Raw genomic sequence first — 25,684 nt, 5'->3', positions numbered from 1 at the left:
AAAAATTTCAAACATTCATCTAATTTTAATGAATCAATCATCAATTCTTTTCTTCTTATGAAAATAATTTTTAATCACAAGTATCTAAGGGAAACTTTCTGAACTTTGCTAATTTAAGATTTTAGAAATGCAAATAATATCAAAGAATAAATACACATGGAAGAAAAATTAAAGGAAAGGTAAAAGGAAACACCCAGTTTCCTTTCACTTCCCCTTTAAGAAGCTTTAACATTATAAAAATCATCTTATTCCACACTGTCTGACACTATGACATACATGACATATACATATACAAGAAAAATAAAATAAAGTTCTGTGTGTTTGAACAATATTTGGCTTCACAGCATGAGTTAGTATTGGCTTTATAAAGACAGGCAAATATGAAAATGATGTATAAATAGAAACCTAAGAACTTCCCTATGATAATTACCGGCCTACAAGATTAGTATTCACTTGAATTAAACCTTCTTCCTCCTCCTGATCTTCTCTCCCTGAACTGAAGCATGGAAAAGGGCAGGAGATAAGCTGCTGCCTGTCATCATGTGGCCAGTCACATTAACTAACTGCTTATCCACTGCACCATACCCCTTCTTTAACGTCGTACTCCTGAACACAATTAGAGCTCCAGTCCAGATAAAACGTCTGCTGGACGGAGAAGACGTGAGGAAAGGGGGAACGAATTAGAGAAGGAAGGCTTCAAGGCAGATGGCATGGCATATTTAGAGACTGGGGAAGAGGGAAAAAGTGTGTGAAATACACAAACAAACGAGCAGTTTAGAGAATAGAGACACAAAGAGGTTTAACATTGAGGGTGACTGGGCTGTAAGAGGTATGACCTGCCCACTGTTGTCACTTTTAGAGACTCTGTGGTTGAGATCAGAGATGGTTGGTGGCAGGTTTCCACACAGTCCTCTCTTTCTGTCTCTCCGTCACAGTCACAGAAGGCCTGTAGTCAGTCTGCGGTTTGTGGTGCCGCCACATTTGGCGTCCTTTTGCCACTTGTCAGCAGTGGACAGACTGAGACGGAGATGGACGAGAGCGCAGCACAGACAGGCTGGCAGGGATTAGCTCATCTGTGGGCCTGGTGTTCATAAGACAATGTCAAACTGTCCAACACAAAGTGTGACTGTGTGGCAGCGCCTCACATACAGGCCTGTTTTGAAACCCTGTGTTTTTAGTTAGTGTTTGTAGCATTCCACTTCTAAAACATCTTCAGAGAAAAGAGAAAGACTCAGAGAAAGAGTGCTGGAGGAACAAAGGAACATTATGCCTTTTCAGTTTTATCTCTCAGCAAAATAGTTTTTATCTCTCAAAGAGAAATCTTTAAAGGGATTCTTACTGCAAGCTCATGTCATGTCAAAATTTACTTGAGATTGAGCAGTCTCGATGGCATGACCGCATTAAGCAGTGTTACTGCCTTTCCTTACTTTTTGATCAAATACTCCCTGCTCGCAGCCAGCCGAAGATGTATCGTACAATGATGCATGTTGCTCATATGTTAACTGATTCGTCTTGACCAACTGTCTCGCATTATCTCCTCTCTCCTTCAGGGACCAGTCGGACCCAAGGGAGAAAAGGTATGCTTCAATATGGATTTCACCAGCCCTGTGAGACAAGTCAGCGCTCTGTATGGATGTTTTCTCACAGGCAGAGAGATTCAGAAAAGACACAAATGCAATTGCACACACACACACGCACACACACAGAACCTTACAGGTGTTCTCTCCATTGCCCTCCCACGTTCACGTTTTCACTGCACGCCCATCAAACCAGCCATAGATTACATGTAGTTATGTAGGAGCTCATATGTCTCCCCACATTCTCACGTCAAGGCACTAAACAGGTTTACTGGGCTTCCGCAGGGCTCGATGATAGCCAGATGTTTTCCCGCTCTGTGAACCTCTGCCCAGCCTAAGATATTAGCGACCGAGAGAGCTGCAAGAGCTGGCAGGGGCAGCCTGTGCATGTAGTCATTTGTGTACACGCTGATGAGAAACTTTGTGTGCATGTGTACGTTTTTTGCACTCAAGTGAAAACGGTCCAGATAAGCACGACCACAAGAACAACACAACTGCAGTAAACAGCATCTGTCAGAGCAGGACTCAGTCTGATGAGTGGGGATTGCAAATGACGGATGATGCTGAGTTTTGGAAAATTGGCTCCCCTCGTGTAATCATTCTAGTAGTGCTGTGATGAGAACAACTCCAAATCCTCATCAGAAACCCAACCAATCCCCAACACGTGCTCTCCCACTTTCACTTAACCCATCGCGTCCTGTCAGATGATTCCAATTGTGGCCGATCCAATGATTTATGCAGTACCCGTCAACATCCTGATCTGGTTTGGGGACCTTTGAGTCGCTTCCCGTACACAAGTATTTTTTAAACCTGTCTGTCACAGCTGCTCCATGGTAGCAGTACTCTACTGCATGACTGGTCCTGTGTGCATATACAGTGCTAATAAATGCTGACAACCGTTATTTTCCTGTTTGTCTCACAGGGTGACCAAGGAGACATTGGGCCACGGGTAAGTCATGTTTTCTGTCTTAGGTTAAATGATTTGTCTTGACTGTTATATGGGCATTTTGGAAGCTACTTTTTCTCCACGGCTGACCTGGCTGAAAATGCTTTTTCCTTTTAATCGTGTTTTGTTCCCCAGCACAGCTTTGCAATTTAAAAATGAGCTTCCTTCCAAGGTTATTTCCTTTTTCTTTTGTTTTTTTTTTTCTCTGCTAGTCTCCTTTTTAAAAATTTCACCCTTTCTTAAGGTCAAGATACACTGCCACTTCCATTCAGTCATTTAAAAAAAAAAGAATTGTTCATGAGTTGAGAATGTTGTAGCTTTGCAGTTTTCCCTTACACTGTATACTGACAGAATAAGAAGTTAAATATCCTGCAAAAGGTCCTGTTCAGTGTGACAATACACTTTTTCACTTTAGTTAAAGTTAGGTAGATAAGTGGAGTTTGATGAGTGACCTCTCATCTAAAACATGGCAACAAAGCTCAAATGTATTTACAAAAAATCCTCAAATAGAGAGAAAGCCAGCACTTGTCTAGGACAGGGCAAACACTCATACATGCATAATTGAAATCACACTCTTATTTAACTTGTATGTGCAACTGATGCTATCAGTGCCCCTGAATTGAAAAGCATCTTAGAACAGCCAGAGGAAACCTGCATCAACACAGGGAGCATATGCCAATTTCACAGAGAAAGGAAAAGGGCTGAATTTCAGTCCCAGCCCAGACAAAGTAACAGACCATCACAAATTGGAAATCAAAGTCCAGGAAGACAGAAATTTTCATTCTTTGGAGTTTTTATGACATCTGAAAACAACTCATCATTTCCTTGTTATCACACTGGGGGAACTATGTGGACATGCAGGGAGACAAGCATGTAAAAAAAAAAAAAACTGATCACAAGTTTTGGTCTGTGCACATATCCTTCAACACTCGAAGCAAGTCTTTTAATAATTCAAAAGAAAAGTGTGTTTTTCCTGTGTGGCTTCCCCAGCAACTGCACCAACAAGAATAGTCCGGCTCCTATGATGAGGTCTGAGTTGCCCACATCTCCAAAGCCAGAGATGAGAAATGATGATATTAAAGAACGATGGAAATACTTAGACCTCACCATCAAAACCCACTGGTTGGGGCCTTGCCAAAACTGCCATCTCGTCTCAACCAAACTGTTTTTTTTAACATTACTGGGTAACCTCGCTTTGCATCTGGTCCATGTTGTCAGTGTTGTCTTTTCATGTGATATCATTCCAGCCACCATGGGATCTATGTAATTATCTCCCGCTTCATTCACTGTGGTTTGAAAATAAGCCCCCTGTGCTTTTACATGGTGAACAGCCTGGATTCTTTGAAGAAGTCATGTCCCCCATGAATCCTGAATGTTTTTCTACTTTTATTGTCTTTAGAATATAACATCAGCTCAAGGTCACACTTCTTCACATGGAAATAAAAGTGGGGAGGAGCTCCTGAGGTGATCTATACATTGTTTGGGGTTAAAAAACAAAGATCTAAAGCCCTGTTATTTTCATGTTTTGTCTCTAAATTTTCTCCATTTCCCCCTAGAGGGCAAATTGTAGTAATCTTAAAGAGGAACCAAAAGGCTTAGTTTAGTAAATCAAAGAAATAAGTCAATATATAAATAAGACAAATTACTCTGCAACAAGTGTTAAGTAATTTATGTCAACTTGTAATGTACATTTTTACTGTTTAGTTAGATTTTATACACCTAACCATTAATCAGCTCAGGAAAAATAACAATTAATCAATTCATCAAATTATTCAATTTAGAAAATAATTAATGCATCCCTACATGAAACATTGTAAAAGTAAAAGTAAGGCCTTAATACAAACGTGATCCATATTATGCAATTGTTTTTGAATTTCTGCGTGTTGTTGGATTTGCATTCAACTTGGTACGAATTCAGACATATTTAGATATATTATTCTGACATATATTTTGATATTTTTGACATATATTTGTTAGCCAGTAATTGAACTGACTGTGACTGACACATAAAATATTTATAAAAACTGCAATAGTTCCTTTAATATGTTTAAACCCTTCCTGTAGCCATTTGCTTGATTGATTTAGAATTGATTTAGAATAATAATTAGACATAGATCTGTTGAGAGAGTTGGAGCCTGAAAATGTTGGCATAACAGAGTATGTGAGGGTACTGGAATGAAACTGAGTGGCTATTGTTTTTTAGCAGAGCACAAATGGAGTGTAAATTTGACAGGGCTGTGCAGCAGAACAATATTTGTGGTGCAGTTCAGACACATTACAGGAATTCCTGATTCCTATCAAGGCGTGAGCCAGTTGATTTCCATGCCTATCCTTCTAGATTTTGAGGTATTAGTTTGTGCAAGAATTAAATCTTTTTGGCGTTCTGCATTACAAAGCTCTTCCAAATGGTAAATATTGCACTTGGACAAGGCTTCAGCAGCTTTGATGTCTTTGGATTAGACTGCAGCCCAAAAACCTCAGAGTATCGCTTAGAAACACAGGCTTGGTTCAAAACAAACCTTGCATCTCCTAAAACTACTAAAGTTGTGAATGACACTTGGCTCTAGGGTAAATTTCATAGATATGGCCACATAGGTTAGCAAAGGAAAAACGGTTGGTCCTTGAATGTGTTTTAACAGCTATGAATCAAACCAGTAAAGGTCCACTAAGGCTAAGCAGATAAAAGGTGGCGCAGTGGGAGTTTGGAAGTATCATCCCAGTACATAAGCTCAGTCATCACCTTGTCTTGATTTCAACATTGTACACAGTTTCACCTCTGAACTCTACAAGATAAGTGAACACATGTGAAAACAGGAAGTGGCCATGAATCTTTGTCAACCTGTGACTTCCTGTCAATCCATCATTTTCAGTGCCTTTGTCAGGCTGAATCTGGTCCCGGGGCAGATTACAAACACAGGATAACAGGGGTATTAAAACACAATCAGATGTTATGGAACCAGCTAAAACGTGTGACCAAAGGTCATGTGCAGAGTTGCATCCTTCACTAAAGCAACTTTTATTGAAAGGCATAACACCGGTAGCCATTTTTTTCCTCTCCTCTCCTCCATACTGTCAAATCCATACGGAGGAGATTGTCACTGCATGTTTATGTTCTCCTGGCAGCTGTGTTGAAACACAAGCCATGACGGGAGTTTCATCCCCAGCCAAAGTCTCCCTTTGCCTCCCCCGGAGCAGCTACAAAAAAGGCCATGCTTAGACAGGGCTCTGAGGTTGAATAGCTGTTTGTCTTTGTATCAGCCTAAGGTCTGATGAGAAGGAGGTAAAGGGAAAGCCCACTGTGAAACAGCCTATTCTCTTTTGAGATGTTAAAGGAGCATATGTGTATGTGGTCTCCATGGTGGGAGCGGTGCGAATGAGTGAATGTGACAGTGGGGAGAGAGGAGTGTATAGGCAAAGAGAGGAGGAGGAGGAGGCATTTGCGGTGTCGGAAAAACCTCAGCCATCCAGCGTTTACCACAGCCTGTTAACGGAAACCTTGTGAGCGGACTAGCATCTCTCCTTCGTTTTCTCCTCACTGTCCCACTGTAGTTCCTCCTCCCCCCCTCTTTTAGATCTTCTCTCCATCCTGTCTCTCCATCCTTCCATGTGTTTTTGGAGGGAACTCAACCAGAGAAGCAGCACAGTGCTCCGAACTCTGGCGGCAGACAAACTCTGCTCCTTTCAGCTTGACAGACAATCATCACACTTACTGTCTGTTGGATGCAAAGAGCCAAGCCACCACTGTTTGGTTCGGTCGCAAAGGGTATGATGGGAAGGCATTAAATGGAACACACACACACACAGTTAAATATATGTTTGAATAAGAGTTTTTTTGAAAGCACTCAGGGCTGTTATAGGGTCTCACTTTTTTAGGTTTTTCGAAACGTATGTCTCACTATGTGCAGATGATGTGTTTTTGTTCTATTTTGTAAAACCCCTTTTTGTCTATATTGGTATTCTAAATTGTTCACCTTTACCTTTGTCACTCCTCTCTTCAGGGTCCCCCTAACTACAGCACATATGCAGGTCTGCACAGTAATCAGATTCTCACTGTCAAGGTTTGTCCCTCCCAGCAAACTGTTCTTTTAGTCCTCCCAGCAGCCACTGCTCACTGTCAGGCTGCTGATCTGTCTCTATTCCTGCTGGTAGAGGAGCAAAATGATTCTCCTTACGCTTTCTCTTTTGGCTTACAGCTTCAGAGGCTATTGCACTCTTATCTCTGTTTTTCCTGCAGAAGTTGCCTCCCCTCTGGACTCTCTCAGCTAAAAGTGGCTTTCTGACTTCTCCTTACTCATATTTTTCTTTCTTCTCTCCCTATTATTTCAACCCTCTCCATGTGCTTCCCTCCTTCTTTCTCTTTATGCACCTTCCTTTTACTCTGTCTTTCTGTTTGTCATTGCTGCACCTCTCCCACCTCAGATGGTCTTCCCCCGATATGACCATGGCTTTCTCTCTGGAGAACAGTCCAGCAGCTTTCAGAGACGCTTTCTGAAGGTAGACCACAACTAAGGCATGTGTGCATTTTTAAACACTAATAAACCTTTGCTTACTCATACTCTGATCAGCTATGCATCACCTTCCTTTCTCACTTTTCCACCTTTCTCAATTCAGCTACGTTTAAATGCTTTCACGTTTGATTTTTTTTTTTCTTTTTTCATAATATTCCTGCATGTGCTGATGTGTTTAATTGTATTAACACAACTGATTAGGTAACACTGTTTGTATAAAAGCTGTACAGCATCCAAAATTTTAGGAAAACATCTTGAGGGATGAACCACATGCATCTTAGACTGACTCAAGAAAAGTGTGCTTCTCATTACAGGGAGAATAGAAGACCTTTGTTGGTGACAGCTAAGTTTAGACCTGACCTTAATAAAGACATAATAATTATCCCTGTGAGGAAATGATGTTTTAGTCTGCTATAAGTCCTTAGTAATATCATTTTCATGAAAGCAGTTGCTGTACCATGTTGCTTGCCGCAACAAAACAAACCATAATGCACCACATGTCTGTGGAGATGAGAGGGTGCGGAGGAAGTGTCACCATGTGATGATAGAGAAAACACTGGTCCTCCATCCCCTTCAGTGTGTGCAAGACCTTGAGGGCATTAATGGTTTCTGTTTGGCATAAACATGAGGGTGGAAGTCATCAGAGAGAGACATGTCCCCTGTTAGATGTAAATCCAGGGATGAAAGGTTCTTTAATAAGAGGTGACATTTCAGTTGTTTTTCATGAAGCATAAAGAGAAAAAGAAACTCAATTAACGATTTGTCATATGTAAGGATGCATTTGTCAACATGGCTGTGTTACAGTACATGACTAAATATCAGTCTGGCTCACTGGATGAGGACTCCTGCTGTTGGCCAGTTTAATTGGCAAATTGATGGAAGCTGATGGATTAGTTAACAAGGATTTTAGAAGTGGTATATGTATTAAAGATATTTTAGCATCTTTCATTGTTTTGGTTTTACAAAATGTGCTGTTTTGGTTCACTCTCAAAGTTCTTTTCAGCAAAAAAAAAAACAAAAAGCAAAAACGAAAAAAACCCTGCACACAACCTCCACAGCAAAAAAATGGCAGAAGCTAGCTACTAGCTGTTGAACAATTAGCAGATATTTCCCTCAGGAGTTAGTGGAGACCAAAAACAGTGATAAAAAGGAGAGTGAATATTGGACTCGACACAAACATGACTCCCTGTTGGCTAGATGTGCAAAGAGGCAACGACTCTCTGCCAGTTATTCTACCTGTGCTGATACAGATAATCAAAAATAAATAAATAAGCAATCAAACCTGTACGCTAATAAGTATTAGAAAATTGTCTTTTGCTTTTCCATGGTGAAAAAATTGTATATTTTTTGTTCTCCTTTCCTCATTCTGCTTTTTTTTTGTTTTGTTTTGTTTTTCATTAGGGTGACCAGGGCCAGGCTGGACCTGCTGGTCCTCCCGGTCCTCCAGGTCCTCCTGGTCCCAGAGGCCCCCCTGGGAACACGGGAAAAGATGGACCCCGTGGCCCGTCTGGGGAGCCGGTAAGAGCTTCTGTTTATGCATCAAAGTGCCAAATGTACACCCTTTACTCAAAACAATGCACCCATACACACCCCACTTGGTGGTTTACATTCTCCTCATCTTCCATCACTCACCCCCTCTTCCTCACCCTCTAACTAAGGTTGCACCACAAAGAATGCAGTCACTTAAAACACCTCAGTCAATAGGGGGCATATTACTCCAATTGTGTTGACCTTGTAGGGTTCAACCACAGGGTGTAACTGATCACAAGTTGTCTTTCTGTGTGTGTATACTGTGTGTATACTGTGTGTATACTGTGTGTAAATGTGCATTTATACACATGTATTAAGGGGGTAAAGGGTCTAGGCAGTAAATTGCAATGAACCCATATTCTCATTCTTCCGGGTTTGCCAGTGAGCTGTGGCTTACCTAAAAACTCCCAGAATAGCAACTCTACTCCTGGCCTCATCTGTTTTGTGTAAGACGGCGGCCACAAAGTTCTCCAACACGCCCCCATTCTCCCACCCTCCCCCAATGACTGTGTCGCTGTGCACCCCTGAAACAGATATGGCACTGTGGCGAGTTCATGGGCAGTTTGCTGGCCTCACCAAACAATAGTTGTGCTCCTTGCCTGAAGCAGTTTATGTTTCTCAAAATTAACTTTGCTTCCCAGAGGTTAGTTCATATTCAGTGGTAGCTTAAAGCTGTGGTTATAAGATGGAAGAGAGAGAAGCAGCCTATGAAGGTAATTTTTGTTTATTCAAGTGAAGGAATGAATGCTCAGTTACCCTCAACTGGCACAGGACAGCAAAGAGATTCAAGTGAAAAATGTTGGTTTCAGAGTGGGTGAGTTGAGAGCTTATGCAGAACAAAGCCAACATAGCTCAGAAAATGACTAAAAACAGACGGGTCGAAAAGATGGGGGCCCATCCTGTAACCTAGTCGATTTCAAATGTACTCTCCAAGTTGATTAAAGGCATTGCAAAACCCAAAACAGCAAAACAAGGCAGAGTGGTGCTAAGAGCTGCTCCATGTTGTGGGCAGATGTCTGAATGTAGGAGAGGCTGAGCAGGAGAAAGTGAACAAGCCTGCCAGCATGGGTGTCCCTGAACCCTTGTCATTTATGTCTGTGGAGTGGAAAGAAATATAGGAATGACAGCTAGTCTACATGAAACAGTTGTAGTGGATGTTTGGATGAATAATATAATGAATATTTGCTTTATTTCAAAACATGTAACTTCAGAAGATTATTTCAATAGCCAGTTTAGAATCTTTTATAATTGAAAATGTGTCTGAGATCTGAACACAGATGGGTGACCAATTGCAGAAAGTAAGCATGTAATTCATGCAATTTTCACACTCATCAAATCATAATCGTGCTCTGTATGAAGGCATCTGCATCCAGTTTCTCCACGTGTTTATTTCAGGCTTTTCCTTTAATTTATCATCTGTTTGTATGTACTTCTGCTCTGCATGGGCACTTGGCAACCAAGTCTGTGGACTGGTCGTTCCTTCTTTAACAGTGACATCTAGTGGCCACAGTGGTTTGACTCTTTAGTGGAAATTGACCTGCAACTGAAACCATAACTAAGTGTTCCTTCTGTACTCCTCAGGGTTTGCCAGGTCGTGATGGTGTTGAGGTGAGTGTAATTCAAATCCTTTTTTTTTTTTTTACATCATAAGTAATTTTTTTTGTTCACAAAGTATTATTATAAGTCTGTGGTGATGACTTGTCTTTCTCTGGATAATTACAATAACCTAATATATTTCTGCCTCAGGGACCACAGGGATTGCCCGGCAACCCGGTAAGCTTGTGTGGATAATCAGCCTTGTATCATCTTAATTGTCTCCCCTCTTGTTTCACTCAAATACCTCAACTTTCTTGTCAAACTCTACTTTCTACCAGAGAAGTAACACCTTACCAAAAGTTTGAACTTTTGACATTTATGACATGACAGGGAGAAGATGGTGAGCCTGGATATCCAGGGGCACAGGGTCCTCCAGGGGCAAAGGTACGGATAAGGTTTACTCATGTCACTCATGTCTCAGGCTCAAGGTTATTTTAAGTGTATGTCTTTTCATGCATCAACCTTGAATGTTCATTGTGTATTGAAACAGGGCGAGCCAGGTATAGGAGAAAAGGGAGAGAGAGGCATGGATGGACTCCCAGGATTAAAGGTAAGAGTCAAATCTGAAATGGCCCTTAACAATACACACATCAATAATTAATATTCTTCATAGGAATAACATTATTTTTACACTATATTAAACGTGTTATATGTCTAAGAGTTTTACCATAAAATTGTAATATTTGCATCACATAGGGTGACAAAGGGGAAACTGGAGAACAAGGACCACAGGGACCTATGGTATGTGTATTACCCAAGGGATTAGCCCTCTTTAATCATTTAGTTATCATACTGAACATATGTATTGTGATTATCTTAGGCTGTTTATGTATATCTCATTAATTTTCTCCTTCTCTGCCTCAGGGTTATCCAGGTGAAAAAGGCACCGCAGGTTCCTCAGACATCATTGACTTCAATGGGAAACTTCTAGATGCTTTCCAGGTGAGTAATATTAAAGTGTTAGCGAGACCAGATTCATGGTTGCATGCATAAATTACATTGAGCATTTATTTATTTACTGTATCTCAAGTTAGGAATCCGGCAAAACTTAAGCCCAGAAATGGCTGTGTAGTTGGAAACACGTCTGGATTTCTTTTCTATTTCGGAACAGCAAAACTGAACATGTCGCCATTTCTTCTTGACAGGCCATCAGCACCATCAGTGTTTCGGTAATCTGTTGTTGCTCCTGCATGGTTTTGGTGGTGTGATCAGTAACTAACACATATAATAATGCATAGACTCGCACAGAGTTGCACATGCACACAACTCATGCATATCCGCTCCTTATCCCACCTGCTTCAACCAGTGAATCTGTGTGCTTTTGTAGATGCGTTCTATCCAGAACTACAGACTTCAGATGTTTTGGATGTCACTCCTAGAGGCCACAACTAATGAGAGTTACTGAATATTCCTATTTTACCAGACTGGTTTACCAGGCTCTCTTGTGTATTCATTTGGGGCAAAATGTACAGCCCCAGTAAATATAGCACAGCTGTTCTGTTCTATCAACATATCTAAAGAAGCATGCTTAATCATGCAGAAAAATCAACAGCCTTTGTTACATTGTTCTTAGTGTGCTTTCATGCAATGAATCCAATGTACCTCACAAGATATGTGGCTGTAACTTGCTAAAGGTCAGCATGATGTATTTTGTCTATGTATTTGTGTTGTTCCACATTACTCAGTTGTTGCACAAGGGTGAATGCATTGGAAAAATATTGAGGAAAGAGGAAACCCTCATAGTCGCCACAGTTTCGGTTTCACAGCCCTCTCTTTATACACAAGACTCTTTGATTCCACCATGTACCGTGCTACATGCTAATGACAGATGGCTATCTCTGCAGTGGAGTGTGCATTTGATTAAAATCCACTATGAACCAGGTCCCCTTGGACCTGATCTGAAATAGGCTCCCGCATGCAAGGCTGTAGACAGCAGCATGATATACTTACAAAGGAGTCAGTGAAAACACCAACCTGAGATCTTATCAGAAGCGTCTTGCTAACATGGATCAGTTCACACACAAGGCCTCTGCTAGAGTTATATCCATGGAGTGGAGAATGCTCATTGGCCACCCAGCTTGTGTTAGGATCCATTCACTTGTTTGTGTGAAAAGCTGTATTGGTTTCATCTGTGGTGAAATTTTAGGTGGTGATGAATTTGGTTTAAAGCTGTGCTGAAATTGTTGGTTTGTTACCATCAATCATTTTATGTCTTTTAGTATAATTATTTGCATGAGCAGACTTTATTTTGCAATGATGGAATATCTCAGAGCAAATTGTTGTTTGTAAACATCTGTTGATTTCCATGGCTTTAATAGGGGACAAACAAAATGTCAGAAAGTGGAAAGAAGGAGAGAATCAACATGTACACCTCTGGGAGATTTCCCTTTTTATTACTTCAAGATGGCTGAGGACTTCAGAGGGATTAAGGAGTGTAATTTAAGGGACCTGTCACTCATTAGACAGCATAGGAGACTGCATGAGATGAAAATGGCATGCATGTGCATGCTGTTCTTCATCCATTGTTAGTTACATAAAGTCGCATGAATGTTTCGTTTCTCCTCCTTTTGTCCAAGTCATCCTGCATCAAAACAGTCAGCGAGATGGGAAATGATGCCAGGCTATTGTGTAGCACAAACCACATTCAGCTCTGTTTTATAATCTCTGTAAGATAAAATTGCTTCAAGTTGCTTGTGATCAGCAAACAGAGTAAACGAAAGAATTCATCGGCTTTGTTTACTGTCAGGCCAGCATTGGGGAATCCATCAGCCTTGTAGTATTGTTTTGTGTTGGCCCAGGTTCAGGCCCTATGGAAAAATTCTGTGAGTTCCCATTTGTTGTACCATTGTGAACAGCTACATAATGTATACACTGTATGTATACAGTATGTCCACGTGACTGTCCTGAAAATGACAGATCTAATTAACGTAGCTATAATCTGTATTTTCATATTACCAATGAATCTCCTGAATACTTATACTAGACAGCAGTCGCTCAAAGCGATGAACCCACAGAGAATTATCACTAATTCTGCAGTATATGGAGCGAAGGCTTAAAGATGTCAACTTAAAAGGTGATGACATGCCAGTGTTGTGTTTACAGCTCTTTTCCACTGCCACCCAGTGGCCAAACATCAGTTATTGCAGGTTTAAACATGGATAGATTGTAATTCCGTGTAAAAAGAAACACATAGAAAAGTTTATCTGAGTATATGTCCATTTCTGTCTTCTGTCGGCCTTTCTCCAGGGCCCACCTGGACCACCTGGACCCCCAGGCCCTCCAGGGGAAAAGGTAAAGCACTCTGCCCTCTCTTGTCATCCCAGTGCGCCATACTGCCATTCTCTAGTGGTGGTGTTTGATGAAAACCAAAGATGCTAAACCTGATTTTGTGAAGTGTTAAATCCAGTCATATTCATCAAGTGAGTGAATCCTTCCTCTCTTTGTGCTCTTCCAGGGTGAGCTCGGTTTACCTGGTCCAGCAGGAGTTGATGGAGAGAAGGTATGGTTGCAAAGAAATTACATACAGGCTGATTAAATGCTTTATACAAGCATTGGCATTTTTTAAATGGCTAGATATGTTAGTTTGAGGACTTGTTTTCTTTCTTCTCTTTTTTTTTTTTACTACTCCTCATTTTGCTAAATATAAGATTAATTCTTAATTCTTCATCTTCAGGGACCTAAAGGGGACATGGGTGAGACAGGACCACCTGGCGAGAGAGGGGAGAAGGGAGAGATGGGGCTCTCTGGGCCTGCTGTAAGTACTAACCGCAAACATGTTTCTCTGATATACAAACAGTGAAAAGTACATCTGGAAGTTCATCTTACTCTTTGTGCATCAGGGCATGGATGGATGGAAAGGAGAGAAAGGTGACTGCAGACTGGATGATAACCTGGTCAGTGAAACACACATGAACACACCTAAGTTCAGCATAGATTTGTGTGGCAACTTAAAAGACTATGTCAGAGATGATGGAATACACAAGCAAATGTTGAGCATGAGCTAAGAGATCTGAAACTGCAGAATGCTCTGGAAAACAGTCAGCAGTCATATAAAGTATCCTTGATTTAGAGGAAGAGCTAAACCGTAACGAAAACACTGTTACGGTTCTATAACTGGTGAATCGTCTCTCGTCGTGACTTCAGTTAAACTTTGCCAACATGAGATTCCTGCTCCTGCCTGACTCTTGTAATGTCAATGGTGCTCAGGTTCAGATGATTTCCCAACCAGGCCCACCTGGTCCACCTGGCCCACCAGGAGTTCCTGGGTCCCCTGGAGTCATGGTGAGTACTTAAGTGTATGTCACTCTCCCAGTCCTGGTAGAAACTAGCCACATTTTACATTTGCACCTGTAGTTGTCAATCACTCACAGCACACAATGCTTTTCAGGGGCTGCATGGGATGCCGGGTCCTAAGGTAAGCCTGTTAGACCATGTATCTAATACAGTCTGCATATGGAGGGGGGCTATGACTTGTTTGGTACTCACTGTTCCTGTGTTCTAATTCAGGGTGAGCCAGGAGTCGGGGTAAAGGGAGAGAAGGGGGACATTGGTGCGCCTGGACTTAGAGTAAGAGACACCAAGCCTTTATTATCAGACTGTAATAAAACATGAGATCTGCAGACATGATACAGTGATAACAATGTGCTTTAACTGCAGGGACTAGATGGCCACCAGGGTCCACCTGGATCTGCAGGATTAGTGGGTCTTCCAGGTGCAAAGGGAGAAAAAGTAAGACCATAATTGCCTCCATAAATGTGTGTTCTTTCTTTTTTATTGTTTCGATATTGAATAAACTTATGAGTCAATCTGTGTGAATGTGTGTTTGCAGGGCAGACCAGGGGAGCCTGGACTAGATGTGAGTTTGTCAATGAGAATATCATTTTCATACATTTTTAATTTTTTATTGAACTTGTATCCAGTGGTGAGCTACCCTTTGACCTATTTGTGCTTCTGTGTCCAGGGTTTCCCGGGTCTGATGGGAGAGAAAGGTGACCGAGGGGAAAGAGGAGAGAAGGTTGGTACATAACAGAAATGAAATTATATGTAATTAAAACACAAACAATCACATATTTTGTTCCTCTAGTTTATCGCATCTCGTTCAGAAATTACCATCATGCATAATAATGCATAACACATACATGTGGTGATCAGCAGTTGACTGTATTATTTGATAGGTTCATTAGTGTGTGTGTGTGTGTGTCTAACTGCTGTCCTCTTCATGTCTAGGGTGACAGGGGAGCAGTGGGAAAGAGAGGTCTAAAGGGCCAGAAGGGTGAGCAGGGTCCTCCAGGCTTGGACCAGCCTTGTCCTGTGGTATGTCTCACACACACACACATGCTACAGTACTCTGCATGTAAATTGGTTTAGTTGCTACCACTTTCTTCTCACCTTTTACAGACTCAGTATATCCCTACTTTCTGCTTTCAGCATCTTTTCTATCATTTTCTATGCTTTTCTTTGAGTTTCTCTCTCAGTGCTGTGAATATGTAACTGGCTCTTGCTGACAGGGTTGTGATGAGACTAAAGGTCTGTCAGTGGAGGCAGGGCTTTCTTCCCCTCCAGCTCCTCCTCTTCCTCCTTCTGGCCCTGAGGCCCCCTGTCCTGTGGTACAGTATCTCTGCCTCCTTTCTCTTTTCTGATCACTGTTTTCTAGTCAAACACTTTAGTTTCCTTTTTCATTTCTCTCAAGCTCTGTTGTAACAGTCATCACTCCATACTTCATGTCTGTCTACTTCGGTGTTCACTGCAGAGACAAGCATTCACAAATAATAAACAGAATATTTTGGCCTTTTGACCTTTTTATGTTCTCTTTTGCTTTAATTTGTATTATTTACTGCCCAGTCTCCAACTTTGCTTTACTTCATAGCAGTTCAGTTCGTTCATAAAGAGTGAATGCTTAAGGCATTATTACAGTTGTCGCTATTTGAATGAGCAGCCTGCAGAATTATAAAGTTTATGAATGCATCACATGACATTTTCTGGCTTTTTAAATTTCCACTGCTGCTCTCTCCCTGCAGGGACAAGATGGGCTGCCCATACCAGGTTGCTGGCACAAGGTGAGTGTTAAGAGTTGTAATATATTTTTACAAATTTGTAAACTAATGAAATGATCAGCTTTTGATTTTGACAGCAGCAGGTACTGTTAGGGAACAGCTAACACTCAAAGCATAGGATTAAGATGTTTACTCATGGATTGTCAGCTTTAAATTCATTGCTTGACTCTGGTTTGACACAGGGGCATTTTGTAAGTATATAATAGCGTGAGCTTGTGGAGCATGGGTATCTGAAGCCAGTAATTTTTTTGCTGATTGTGTGATAAAGGCCATATGTTTGGATTCTGGTTTGAAATACTACTAATAATCAATCCCTGCTGTTCTTCTTTTGCAGTGATGACTAACTAGCAGCATGGAATCTGTACATATTGATCTGGTATATTTTACAACAAGCAACCCACCCCCTTCTTTCCCTTTTTTTATAAAAACGTTTATATAATATATTGAGATTTTTTTACAAGGACATTTTGACTCTACAGTATTATGAAAGCTTTTTTAAATTAGAGATCCAGTGTTGTTGAGAATGCAGCCGTTGCTTTTGAAGACAAGGAACTGAACTGGCAGCACGACTCTTATTTTGAAGGACAGTCCAGATGACAGAGTTGGAGTGGAAGAGTGCCTTACTAACAAAGTATGACTTGCTGCCTGATTCTAATCATGAACGCTGTTTGGGATTGATGGTGTGTGCAGTCACCCGATCTCATGGAAGGATGGACAGATCTCCCGGCGTATCGAGGAGTGTGGGTCAGTACTCTCTTCTCCTCTCTGTGTTTTCTGAAAGGAGGAGATGGCGAGGCAGAAGCTCAAACGCAAGCGTCTCTCTCAGCCCTGAACGGGTGCGGGGCCTGGTGGAGAAAGGACACAGTGACAGGCAGAGAGCACGAGGGGCAGATTTGGCCTTTGTGAAGCAGAAAGAGCCCTGTAAGGCCTCAGTGTCACGCTGAACACTCAGATCCTCCGTTACGAAAACACTCCAGGAGGAGACGACAGAGAACACTGCGTCTCCACCTTCACTTGAGAAGAGAAGACATACATGTGGCTGATGTTACGCAATAGCTTGATAACCAGTTGAAGTTGTTTGGGAGTCAATGATGTCACTGGCACATAAGAAAGGATTTACTGCACAGATACATTGAACATGTTGTGGTGATCTCTTGTATGGCTCTTTTGGAAAGGTTTTCACTAATTAAATGCATGATCATAACAAGGCACAGTGTTGTTTAGCATCCTGACAGCTTGTATGACCTGTGGTCCGTCACTGAAATATCAGATGACAGTAGATTCATTTACATTTGCAATAAGCAGTCTTTAATAGTCTTTCCATATTGAACAAGCCACTCAGAAAAGTCAGTAAGTTTTTTTATGGCTTACACTTGCGGAAGTGGTGACTTGCGTGTTGTTTTGTTTTATTCTTTTATATTCTTATCTAATTTTGTCCAGTGACATTTTGCATTCCTGTGCATTGACGAGTTTGCGGAATATATAAGTAGTGTAACCGATTTGAAGGAACCATTCACAGTATTCATGTATTCAATCAGTGTTTCAACCAGGGAGCCAGTCAGCTCCAACGTTAGACTGTTTCTATTTTAGTTGCCTTGAAAAATGATTGCCTATCAAATTCTTTTCTTAATAACTTTCAGCATGACTGATCATTATCTTTTCATCACAGATGAAGACGTTTAATTACTGTTGCCAGTTTTACTGTTCTAAGTTCTTGCTGCTGACTTAAATGTGTGTTGTTTGTTTGATATTTTTGAACCAATATTAGTCATTTGGACTGAAGGACTAACAGGCTAAAGTATGAAATTTGAAACAAAAGTATACACAACCATTGTTTTTTTCTTTTCTTTTCAGTAATTATACATTTTAATTCAGCAATACACGTTCACAGTGGTTTATAACTGTCAGTTATAATGCATTTTTTGTGTGTGCTTTCTTTCAATTTTCACAACAGGTTTTAGTTTTTGTAAAACGTTTTTCTCAGATGGAATAATTTCTTGGTGCTTAAATACTTTAAAAAACTCTTATGTACTCGTTTAAAGCTCTGCACTGCATACACATGCAAACTATGGTTGGCAAAACTGCATACATCTACACATTTATACACATACACATCCATCATTGTTTAAAGAAATGTTGAACATGGGAAAAATAGAAATTGTGTTTGACTTCACTGATGTACTATTACCTGTTTTCAAATATTTGGCTACATGTATAAAGGACAGAGATTACATGGAATCATTACTTTTTACATGTATAGAAATACATTTACAGTTATGGGAAATGTCCATATACATCTGTATATCCTGCATTGACACAGTGTGAATATACACATTCAGTGGTGATTGCTTAATATTATTTATACTGATATTGGCCGCAAATGGATAAGTGATGTGTGAAAAGGTGAAAATGGAATTTGCTATTCCATTTAGGTACATTTGTTGAAAGGGCAATTAAATAATAAGGAAAATGAAAGAAAAGGAAAAAAGGGTAACAGTGTTTATTTAGTACTGAATCCAGAAAACACAGAAAATTAGAAACACAGACACCTTCTTTGTAATTAAAAATATCCACTAGCTGACCTGGAAACTGGCTCAAGTCATGTTGCAGTAGTCATGATGCAGGCCACTTTTTTTCTCCTGTTTAGGTCTGAAATGACAATGTGCAACATCTCTGATCAGTTTTGCCAATATCCTTTTACATATATCTGCAAAACAATTTCCATATCAGTGGGATAACCTTGCTGTGAAGTCCTGCTCATTTCTTTTATTTACTTCAGAAGGGTTTTGTAAGAAAGATCAGTGCAACATATATTAAACCTATACAGTACGACTTGTTCATGAAGTTAGAGGTATTGTAGAAATGTTTTCTATGAAACATCTGTAAATCAGTTGCATATCATTAAGACAGAATAGCTGACATACAGACTTTATTTGAGAATCATATTGAGTGAGAATTTATATCAAAGGCAGAATGGTTTAACTGCAAATCACGCAGGTCTTGGCATTATTTTACTGGAAGCTGATGGTTATCTGTTACTTAACATTATTATATGTGTTTATTTCTTTTTGCAGATTCTATCAGTTTCAGTTTTAAGGCTTATTGAAGTCAATAAATGACACCATATCTGAGTACAGTTTGGTGCTTTAGCAAATCATATATCACAGTATTAGCTTGACTTTGTGAGAATGTTTTTCGATTGTGTATTTGGTTGTAAAAGAATTAAGCTATTTTTGTAATTACTTGTCTAAATATGTATAACTTGAAATCTGGTTAACTAAACATGTAGACTGAAATAAACTCTCTGGTTTTATGATTTTGTTTCATTAACTTAACATCAATAAAATATCTATAGTCAGTCTTGAATGATTTTGAGATGTTCCCCCATACTGCATGTTCAAAAAAATGCACTGACATAACATGCAAATATTTACCATATTGCTTTGAGTATCAAATTTTAACTTTATTATCCAAAGAAAAAAAATCAATATGACAGGCTCAAAAATTACACAGAAGCTGTACAAATAAACACAAAGTAAAACAATAGAGACAAACCATAAAAAAGAACAATACCAGACTATGGTCCTGTAAGTTAAAGAGACACACGTCCTTTAATACATTATACACAAAAGAGAAAAATTGCAACCAGAGGTCAATACACCACAATGGAAGGAACTGTTTTCCTGTACCATATGAGCTCAATGAATCCAGTATGAAATATGTTAGACAGGACAGCAGCTTCCTCACAAGCTGAGTCTCTTGCCGGGCTGAAAGCAATCAGTTTTAGCAAATGGCAAATGGAGATACTTCACTTGAGTCCTGCCAGACAGTGTTTGAGAATCTCCAGGCAAAGTTTGACAATCTCTTCAAAAATGTAACACAACCAATACAATGTTTTAATAAATACTCGACAGACGAAAAGTTGCCATACAGTTAATTTAATTCTGCTGAATGTGTGATCAGTCTCTACCACCACCAGGTTACTGCTGACCTCTGACTCCCTCTTCCAGGGGAGCATTTAATTCCCCAAAACTAATGCCACACAACAGAATATAACATGGGCATGGTGTTAGTGGTGTTTTCAGTGAGACTATAGAATAAAAACATTACTTAGAACCATGTGACTCAAATATGTTTATAAGAAAGACAGATATTGGTCTGTTATCCATTAGGCCAAAAAGTGTGCTCTTAATTTTACAAATTTTCTCAAACATTTTCACAGATCAATTGCATATGTCGTCTAGTGTTACAGCTGAATGAGTTCATTGTTTCTAAGACTAAACAGCAGGTTACACAATTGGTTGCAGTTGATCCATGTGGTAGGGAACACTGGAACACAGGCACACAACCTTAACATCTGCTTGAATTGTTTACAGCAACTCTGAATGTCATGTTTTGAATTTTACATAATTGCTAGTTTTAATAAAATGGCCTTATATTTGTGGTTTGGGTGTTTGTGACTATTAAATTGGTGCCACATTTATTACAATCATTGACCGCCATGGAACTGTTATATATCTAAATTGCATGCATCTTAACTATATTTAAACATTTGGAACATTTTTTATATTCTGGTAATAGCATTTGCAATTTTCAGTAAATACTTCCATAGTGTGTTATATATTTTGCCACAAAAATTGTACCTTTTTTACATTTGTATTTTGTAGCTTCAGGTAATATTTAATACACCGCAAGGTTTATTTGAGAAATATTCTAATTATGAATTAATGACAAGAAAGTCACTTCCTGTAGGGTTGAGTTTCATCACTCCTTTACAACCCTCAGAAGATTTTTGTTAATATACCTTTTTCACAGATGTTTTGACTTAATAATAGTACAAGTGTTACTAACAATATTAGCAATACCTTTTTTCTATTCAAGTGCAGCTATAAGACGATGTGACAGTGAGCCAGCATGCACAATACCAGGACCCTGAAACTGAAGCAGCTAAATGGAAACCAGATTTTATTTTATTATTTTTTATTTTATTAAAGTCAGTATGTCTGGCTTTTTTATCATTAACAAGTCCCAAGGATTTTAGAAAAATTGCCAATTTGCTTTTTTCAATTACAGGGGGAGATTTATCAATTCTACAATGGTATAAATTATGTTTTGCCAGAAAAATCATCCTGACAGTCAACTTTGCAGTTTGTCCTGCGACTGCTGTTATTTTGATTTTTTTTTCTCATGTAAGTGAGCAATAAATTCAAGTTAAATGTGGACATGTGTAGGAAACTGCAGGCTCGGGTGAAAAGTATCAAGTCCACATCTCCCAGAGTCCTCCGCGGCTCGCTCAACCCCCTCATAGCTTTTGCATCCGGGTCTGAACTTCCTTTTCCTCTGTGCCTAGATGCGATGAGGACTTAGGTTTCCCCGGACCTGTGAAAAATCCGAATCCATCCTTGTAAAAGGCACCACCGAACCTCGCCAAAATGACCGAGCAGATGACAGTGAGGGGGACCCTGAAGGGGCACAGTGGATGGGTCACCCAGATCGCCACTACACCCCAGTATCCCGACATGATTCTGTCGGCGTCCCGAGGTGAGGCTTCCCCCCGCCGGCTCCGCCAACATGGCTCAGATAGCATTAGGCAGCTAGCTGGTTTACTGCTCTAACGTAAGACAAAATGACTATATTGACGTAAGTGTCTCGTTAAATACAATATGTAACCAGTCACGAAGACATGTGATGTATTAATGTTTTTAAATTAATGTAATCTGCTCGAACTGGGGAGAAAGACGCCAGTTAGCCGGGCTAGCTAACACTATGAGTCGCCATCTGTAGTTAAGCATTAGATACTTACAGTGTATCTGTGACACGTGTAATAACATACACATAAATAACTATGGGTGTAAGTTAAAGTGTAGTTACATGCACAGATATGTGGACCTTACAACAATCCACTCCTGATCTTTGTGTATTGAGCCTGCTCACTGTTGATTCAGTGTTTGACAGCTTTCCTTGGAAATGCACTGGCCCTATGCTAAATATGCTAATGTTTAAAATATCTGTTTTTTTACCCCCCAGAAATATGGACATGGATTTATTTATTGTTTCTAATGTATTTTTGTTTTTTTTTCCAGACAAGTCCATCATCATGTGGAAGCTGACCCGTGATGAAACCAACTATGGCATCCCCCAGCGCTCCTTGAAGGGCCACTCTCACTTTGTAAGTGATGTTGTCATCTCCTCAGATGGACAGTTTGCCCTGTCTGGTGCCTGGGATGGGACCCTCCGCTTGTGGGATCTCACCACGTAAGTGCCAGGGGTGGACATCTCCTCAGTTGCTGGTCAGATGTGTGGCAGTTTAAGTGTAGATCTGATTCCTCTACAGGGTTAAAAACAAATAAAGTGTGCTCTACCCACACTGCTCTTATATACACCACAGATGGAAGCACAAAAATCCTTGGAAATCACGTAACATGGCTGTTTTTTTGTGTTTCTGGAAAATTGATAGATAATTTGTATTACTTGTAGTGCTTGTTTATCCCAAGTGAAAATTTAAAATGGCACATTTGGTCATAATTCAGTAGGTGACCATTTAGTGTCATAGTGTTACATGAACTAAATGTTTTGATAGGAGGCTATAAGGACCTGAAGACCTGTCAGTTATGCAAGACCTTCAGTGACCAGTGTGTGTTGTAAAGACTGATGTGGATGATAGCTGATAAATATTTATTATCACCCATTTCTTCCATTATTCCACAGAAAATTGGTTTAAGACAAGTTTGACTTCAGCTTGACTCTGAAATGTGTTTATAGCTTTTGGATTAGTTCTTATGCAGCTTAACTGCAGCATATATCAGAAATGCTCATGCTTACTGCTTATATTGTTAAGATGTGCAACATTTGTGATCATCTGAAACATTTTGTGTGATGTTTCCCCAGTGGCCTCACCACCCGCCAATTTGTTGGACACACCAAGGATGTTTTGAGTGTGGCCTTTTCTGCTGATAACCGCCAGATTGTGTCTGGCTCTCGGGACAAGACCATCAAGCTGTGGAACACTCTTGGAGTTTGCAAGTACACCATCCAGGTGAGTTGCCAGCTCATGTTTCAGACTGTGAGGATCATTCAGTCTCTCTGTCAGTGGAATTGGAGTTTAGTTGCTTTAAGTGAGAGGCTATGATCTTATCTACTTTGAATTAGAAGTTGAAACGAGGCAGTTGTTAATAGTTTTTTTTTTTTGGTTTTTTTTTTGGTTTTTTTAAAAAGATGCTCTTAAATTTGGAGTTTTCTCAGTAACAGTTCAAATTGACATCAACAGTTAATCATGCTCCCCAGCCGGTAATCAGTGGAAACACCCGTTTTACAAGACTAGCAGCCAAACAATACACTTTAGTGTAGACATTAATGTTTTTTGCACCTTGCTTACACAGAGATGGTAATGATTTCATCTGGCAAAAGATAAACCTCTAACGTTGGGTAACCAATAGGTAACTTCAGTCTGTGTTCAATTTGCAGGATGAGGGCCACTCTGAGTGGGTGTCTTGTGTGCGCTTCTCCCCCAACAGCAGCAACCCCATCATTGTCTCCTGCGGCTGGGACAAGATGGTCAAGGTATTTTACTTTTTTCCCACCAGCTTTTGGTTTGAGTTCTCTTGCTTTACAGATTTGCCTTGTGAAAAGAACCTGAGTGAAACTTCATCCTTAGTGTGCTTGCCCAGTGATTTGAAAAACCGGCATGTATTACCTGACCTCCTCACTGATGAAAATGTTCAAGTTGATGAGGGCACAGTTGCAGATCGCTTTATGTGGTGGTGTGTGTGTGTCCTTCATAGGTGTGATGTAGTCTTCCTATCCTTTGCTCCTAGGTGTGGAACCTGGCCAACTGCAAGCTGAAGACCAACCACATTGGCCACACTGGCTTCCTGAACACAGTGACTGTCTCTCCTGATGGCTCCCTGTGTGCATCTGGTGGAAAGGTATGATAGAAACGTATTATTATTGTTGACTTTTTTTTTTTTTATCCTTCTACTCTCATTCTGATTTCAAATGCCAGCTTAAGTTTGTGGGTTTCAACAGTGATGACAACTTTAGAAGCATCTGTTTAACTCTGATGATAAAGAGGCTGTTTCTGAGTGGAACCTACACTTAAAAAGCTTGACGTGTTAAACCTTAATTGTGGACATTCACACGGATATCTGCGGACATCGCAGGCACGTAGCTGTTCTTATTATACTGCTTGGTGCGGACTGTGTGCGGTTGGTGCCCTTGTAGCGTAGTGGCTGTATGCAGAAGTCAGCGTGGATACAGTCAGAATTTATGTCACCTTGACCCTTGCTTACTCACAGATGTGGAAAGTGTAACTCTAGCCTTACTGAAGTATACTTTTCCTCTTTCTGTTTAGGACGGCCAGGCCATGCTGTGGGACCTGAATGAGGGCAAGCACCTCTACACCCTGGACAGTGGTGACATTATCAATGCCCTCTGCTTCAGCCCCAACCGCTACTGGCTGTGCGCCGCCACTGGCCCCAGCATCAAGATCTGGGTAAATGACATCATCCTAAATACCTAATGACTAGTATATGGTACATTAAAGTTCTAATGCAAAGGGCAGTGACGAAACTATAAATGCCAACTGTATTCTTTGATGATAAAGAGGCTGTTTCTGAGCTCTAACATAGACCATTTTGTTTATTGTTTAGTTACGAATGCATTATCCTTTGTCATTGATTCTTTGCTTCCTCTGTGTAGTTACTGATTGCCTCTGGTGTTTTCCATCTCTTCATGTAGGATCTGGAGGGCAAGATCATTGTGGATGAGCTGAGACAGGAAGTGATCAGCACAAACAGCAAGGCTGAACCCCCACAGTGTACTTCCCTGGCATGGTCTGCTGATGGACAGGTACAACACACTCAACTCTGTAGGACGTTTCGGGTGCTCATGTCTGGCTAACCCACTCGTTTGTGGTTTTAGTGTTTTACCCCCAGTGATTTTACCCATTCACTTTAAACTCTGATGTCCACTGGTGACAGTCCTGCAAATATGAGGGGCAGTAGAAACACACTTATGTGAACATTAAAGGACAACACAAAAACAGAATTTGAGTGCTCTGTGTTAACGTCTGTCCCTTTTTAAAATTTCTTTACAGACCCTGTTTGCCGGCTACACTGACAACCTGATCAGAGTGTGGCAAGTCACTATTGGAACCCGATAAGAACTTTTCGTTGAAGAAACTTTGAATAAAAGACTGTTTGAAAAGGACATGTGTGCTTTCTTGTTTTCAACACTGTATATCAATTATAATACAATATGTTTATTTTTATTTATTGTATGTTTATTAAAGGTAGAACTTTTTATAAAATTCACGCAAATTGTATAACGATTGATTGGGAGAATGATAAATTGAAACCTTAAAGAAAGCTAGACCTGACAATCACTTTGGTAACTTTTATATCAACATTAACGTCTGAGTTCGGTGTATAGAATGTACTTAAATATTTTTCATACAAATTCTTAAATACTGTTATA

The 25,684-nt window shown here is 40.2% G+C and overlaps 2 protein-coding genes across 10 annotated transcripts in view; both read left to right on the top strand.

Annotated features, from left to right (window-relative positions):
• Positions 1-19,562, top strand: part of col23a1a (collagen type XXIII alpha 1 chain a) — a 114,654-nt gene extending 95,092 nt beyond the window's left edge. For 2 of the 9 annotated variants that reach the window (XM_041047546.1, XM_041047542.1), the window contains 26 exons: positions 1,551-1,577; positions 2,500-2,526; positions 6,943-7,017; positions 8,433-8,549; positions 10,143-10,169; positions 10,308-10,334; positions 10,488-10,541; positions 10,648-10,707; positions 10,854-10,898; positions 11,022-11,099; positions 11,303-11,326; positions 13,404-13,448; positions 13,612-13,656; positions 13,831-13,911; positions 13,997-14,050; positions 14,364-14,438; positions 14,545-14,571; positions 14,664-14,723; positions 14,814-14,885; positions 14,986-15,012; positions 15,118-15,171; positions 15,384-15,470; positions 15,665-15,763; positions 16,175-16,213; positions 16,393-16,401; positions 16,992-19,562. In XM_041047546.1, the coding sequence (XP_040903480.1) occupies positions 1,551-1,577; positions 2,500-2,526; positions 6,943-7,017; positions 8,433-8,549; positions 10,143-10,169; positions 10,308-10,334; positions 10,488-10,541; positions 10,648-10,707; positions 10,854-10,898; positions 11,022-11,099; positions 11,303-11,326; positions 13,404-13,448; positions 13,612-13,656; positions 13,831-13,911; positions 13,997-14,050; positions 14,364-14,438; positions 14,545-14,571; positions 14,664-14,723; positions 14,814-14,885; positions 14,986-15,012; positions 15,118-15,171; positions 15,384-15,470; positions 15,665-15,763; positions 16,175-16,213; positions 16,393-16,401; positions 16,992-17,042 (1,386 nt within the window). In that variant the 3' untranslated portion in view covers positions 17,043-19,562. Of the gene's footprint in view, positions 1-1,550; positions 1,578-2,499; positions 2,527-6,521; positions 6,582-6,942; positions 7,018-8,432; positions 8,550-10,142; positions 10,170-10,307; positions 10,335-10,487; positions 10,542-10,647; positions 10,708-10,853; positions 10,899-11,021; positions 11,100-11,302; positions 11,327-13,403; positions 13,449-13,611; positions 13,657-13,830; positions 13,912-13,996; positions 14,051-14,363; positions 14,439-14,544; positions 14,572-14,663; positions 14,724-14,813; positions 14,886-14,985; positions 15,013-15,117; positions 15,172-15,383; positions 15,471-15,664; positions 15,764-16,174; positions 16,214-16,392; positions 16,402-16,544 lie in introns of all 9 variants that reach the window. The other 7 variants (XM_041047544.1, XM_041047545.1, XM_041047548.1 and 4 more) reach the window with 7 other exon arrangements.
• A 1,970-nt stretch (positions 19,563-21,532) lies between these two features.
• Positions 21,533-25,417, top strand: rack1 (receptor for activated C kinase 1). Its single transcript, XM_041047551.1, has 8 exons — positions 21,533-21,751; positions 22,294-22,465; positions 23,099-23,246; positions 23,675-23,770; positions 24,025-24,135; positions 24,561-24,701; positions 24,947-25,057; positions 25,305-25,417. The coding sequence occupies exons 1-8, from the start codon at positions 21,643-21,645 to the stop codon at positions 25,368-25,370; spliced, it is 954 nt and encodes a 317-aa protein (XP_040903485.1). The 5' UTR covers positions 21,533-21,642; the 3' UTR covers positions 25,371-25,417.
• The last annotated feature ends 267 nt before the right edge of the window (positions 25,418-25,684 follow it).

The sequence above is a fragment of the Toxotes jaculatrix genome, chromosome 10, assembly GCF_017976425.1.
Source record: "Toxotes jaculatrix isolate fToxJac2 chromosome 10, fToxJac2.pri, whole genome shotgun sequence".
NCBI classification, from domain to species: Eukaryota; Metazoa; Chordata; class Actinopteri; family Toxotidae; genus Toxotes; species Toxotes jaculatrix.
The sequence above is the reverse complement of the archived record's forward strand: the minus strand, read 5'-3'. Positions and strand labels throughout refer to the sequence as shown.

Coding starts and splice junctions, on each gene's coding strand:
- rack1 (XM_041047551.1), top strand. CDS start 21,643: ATGACCGAGCAGATGACAGTGAGGGGGACCCTGAAGGGGCACAGTGGA. Junction 23,247..23,674: donor TTTGCAAGTACACCATCCAG/GTGAGTTGCCAG, acceptor TTCAATTTGCAG/GATGAGGGCCACTCTGAGTG. Junction 25,058..25,304: donor CATGGTCTGCTGATGGACAG/GTACAACACACT, acceptor ATTTCTTTACAG/ACCCTGTTTGCCGGCTACAC.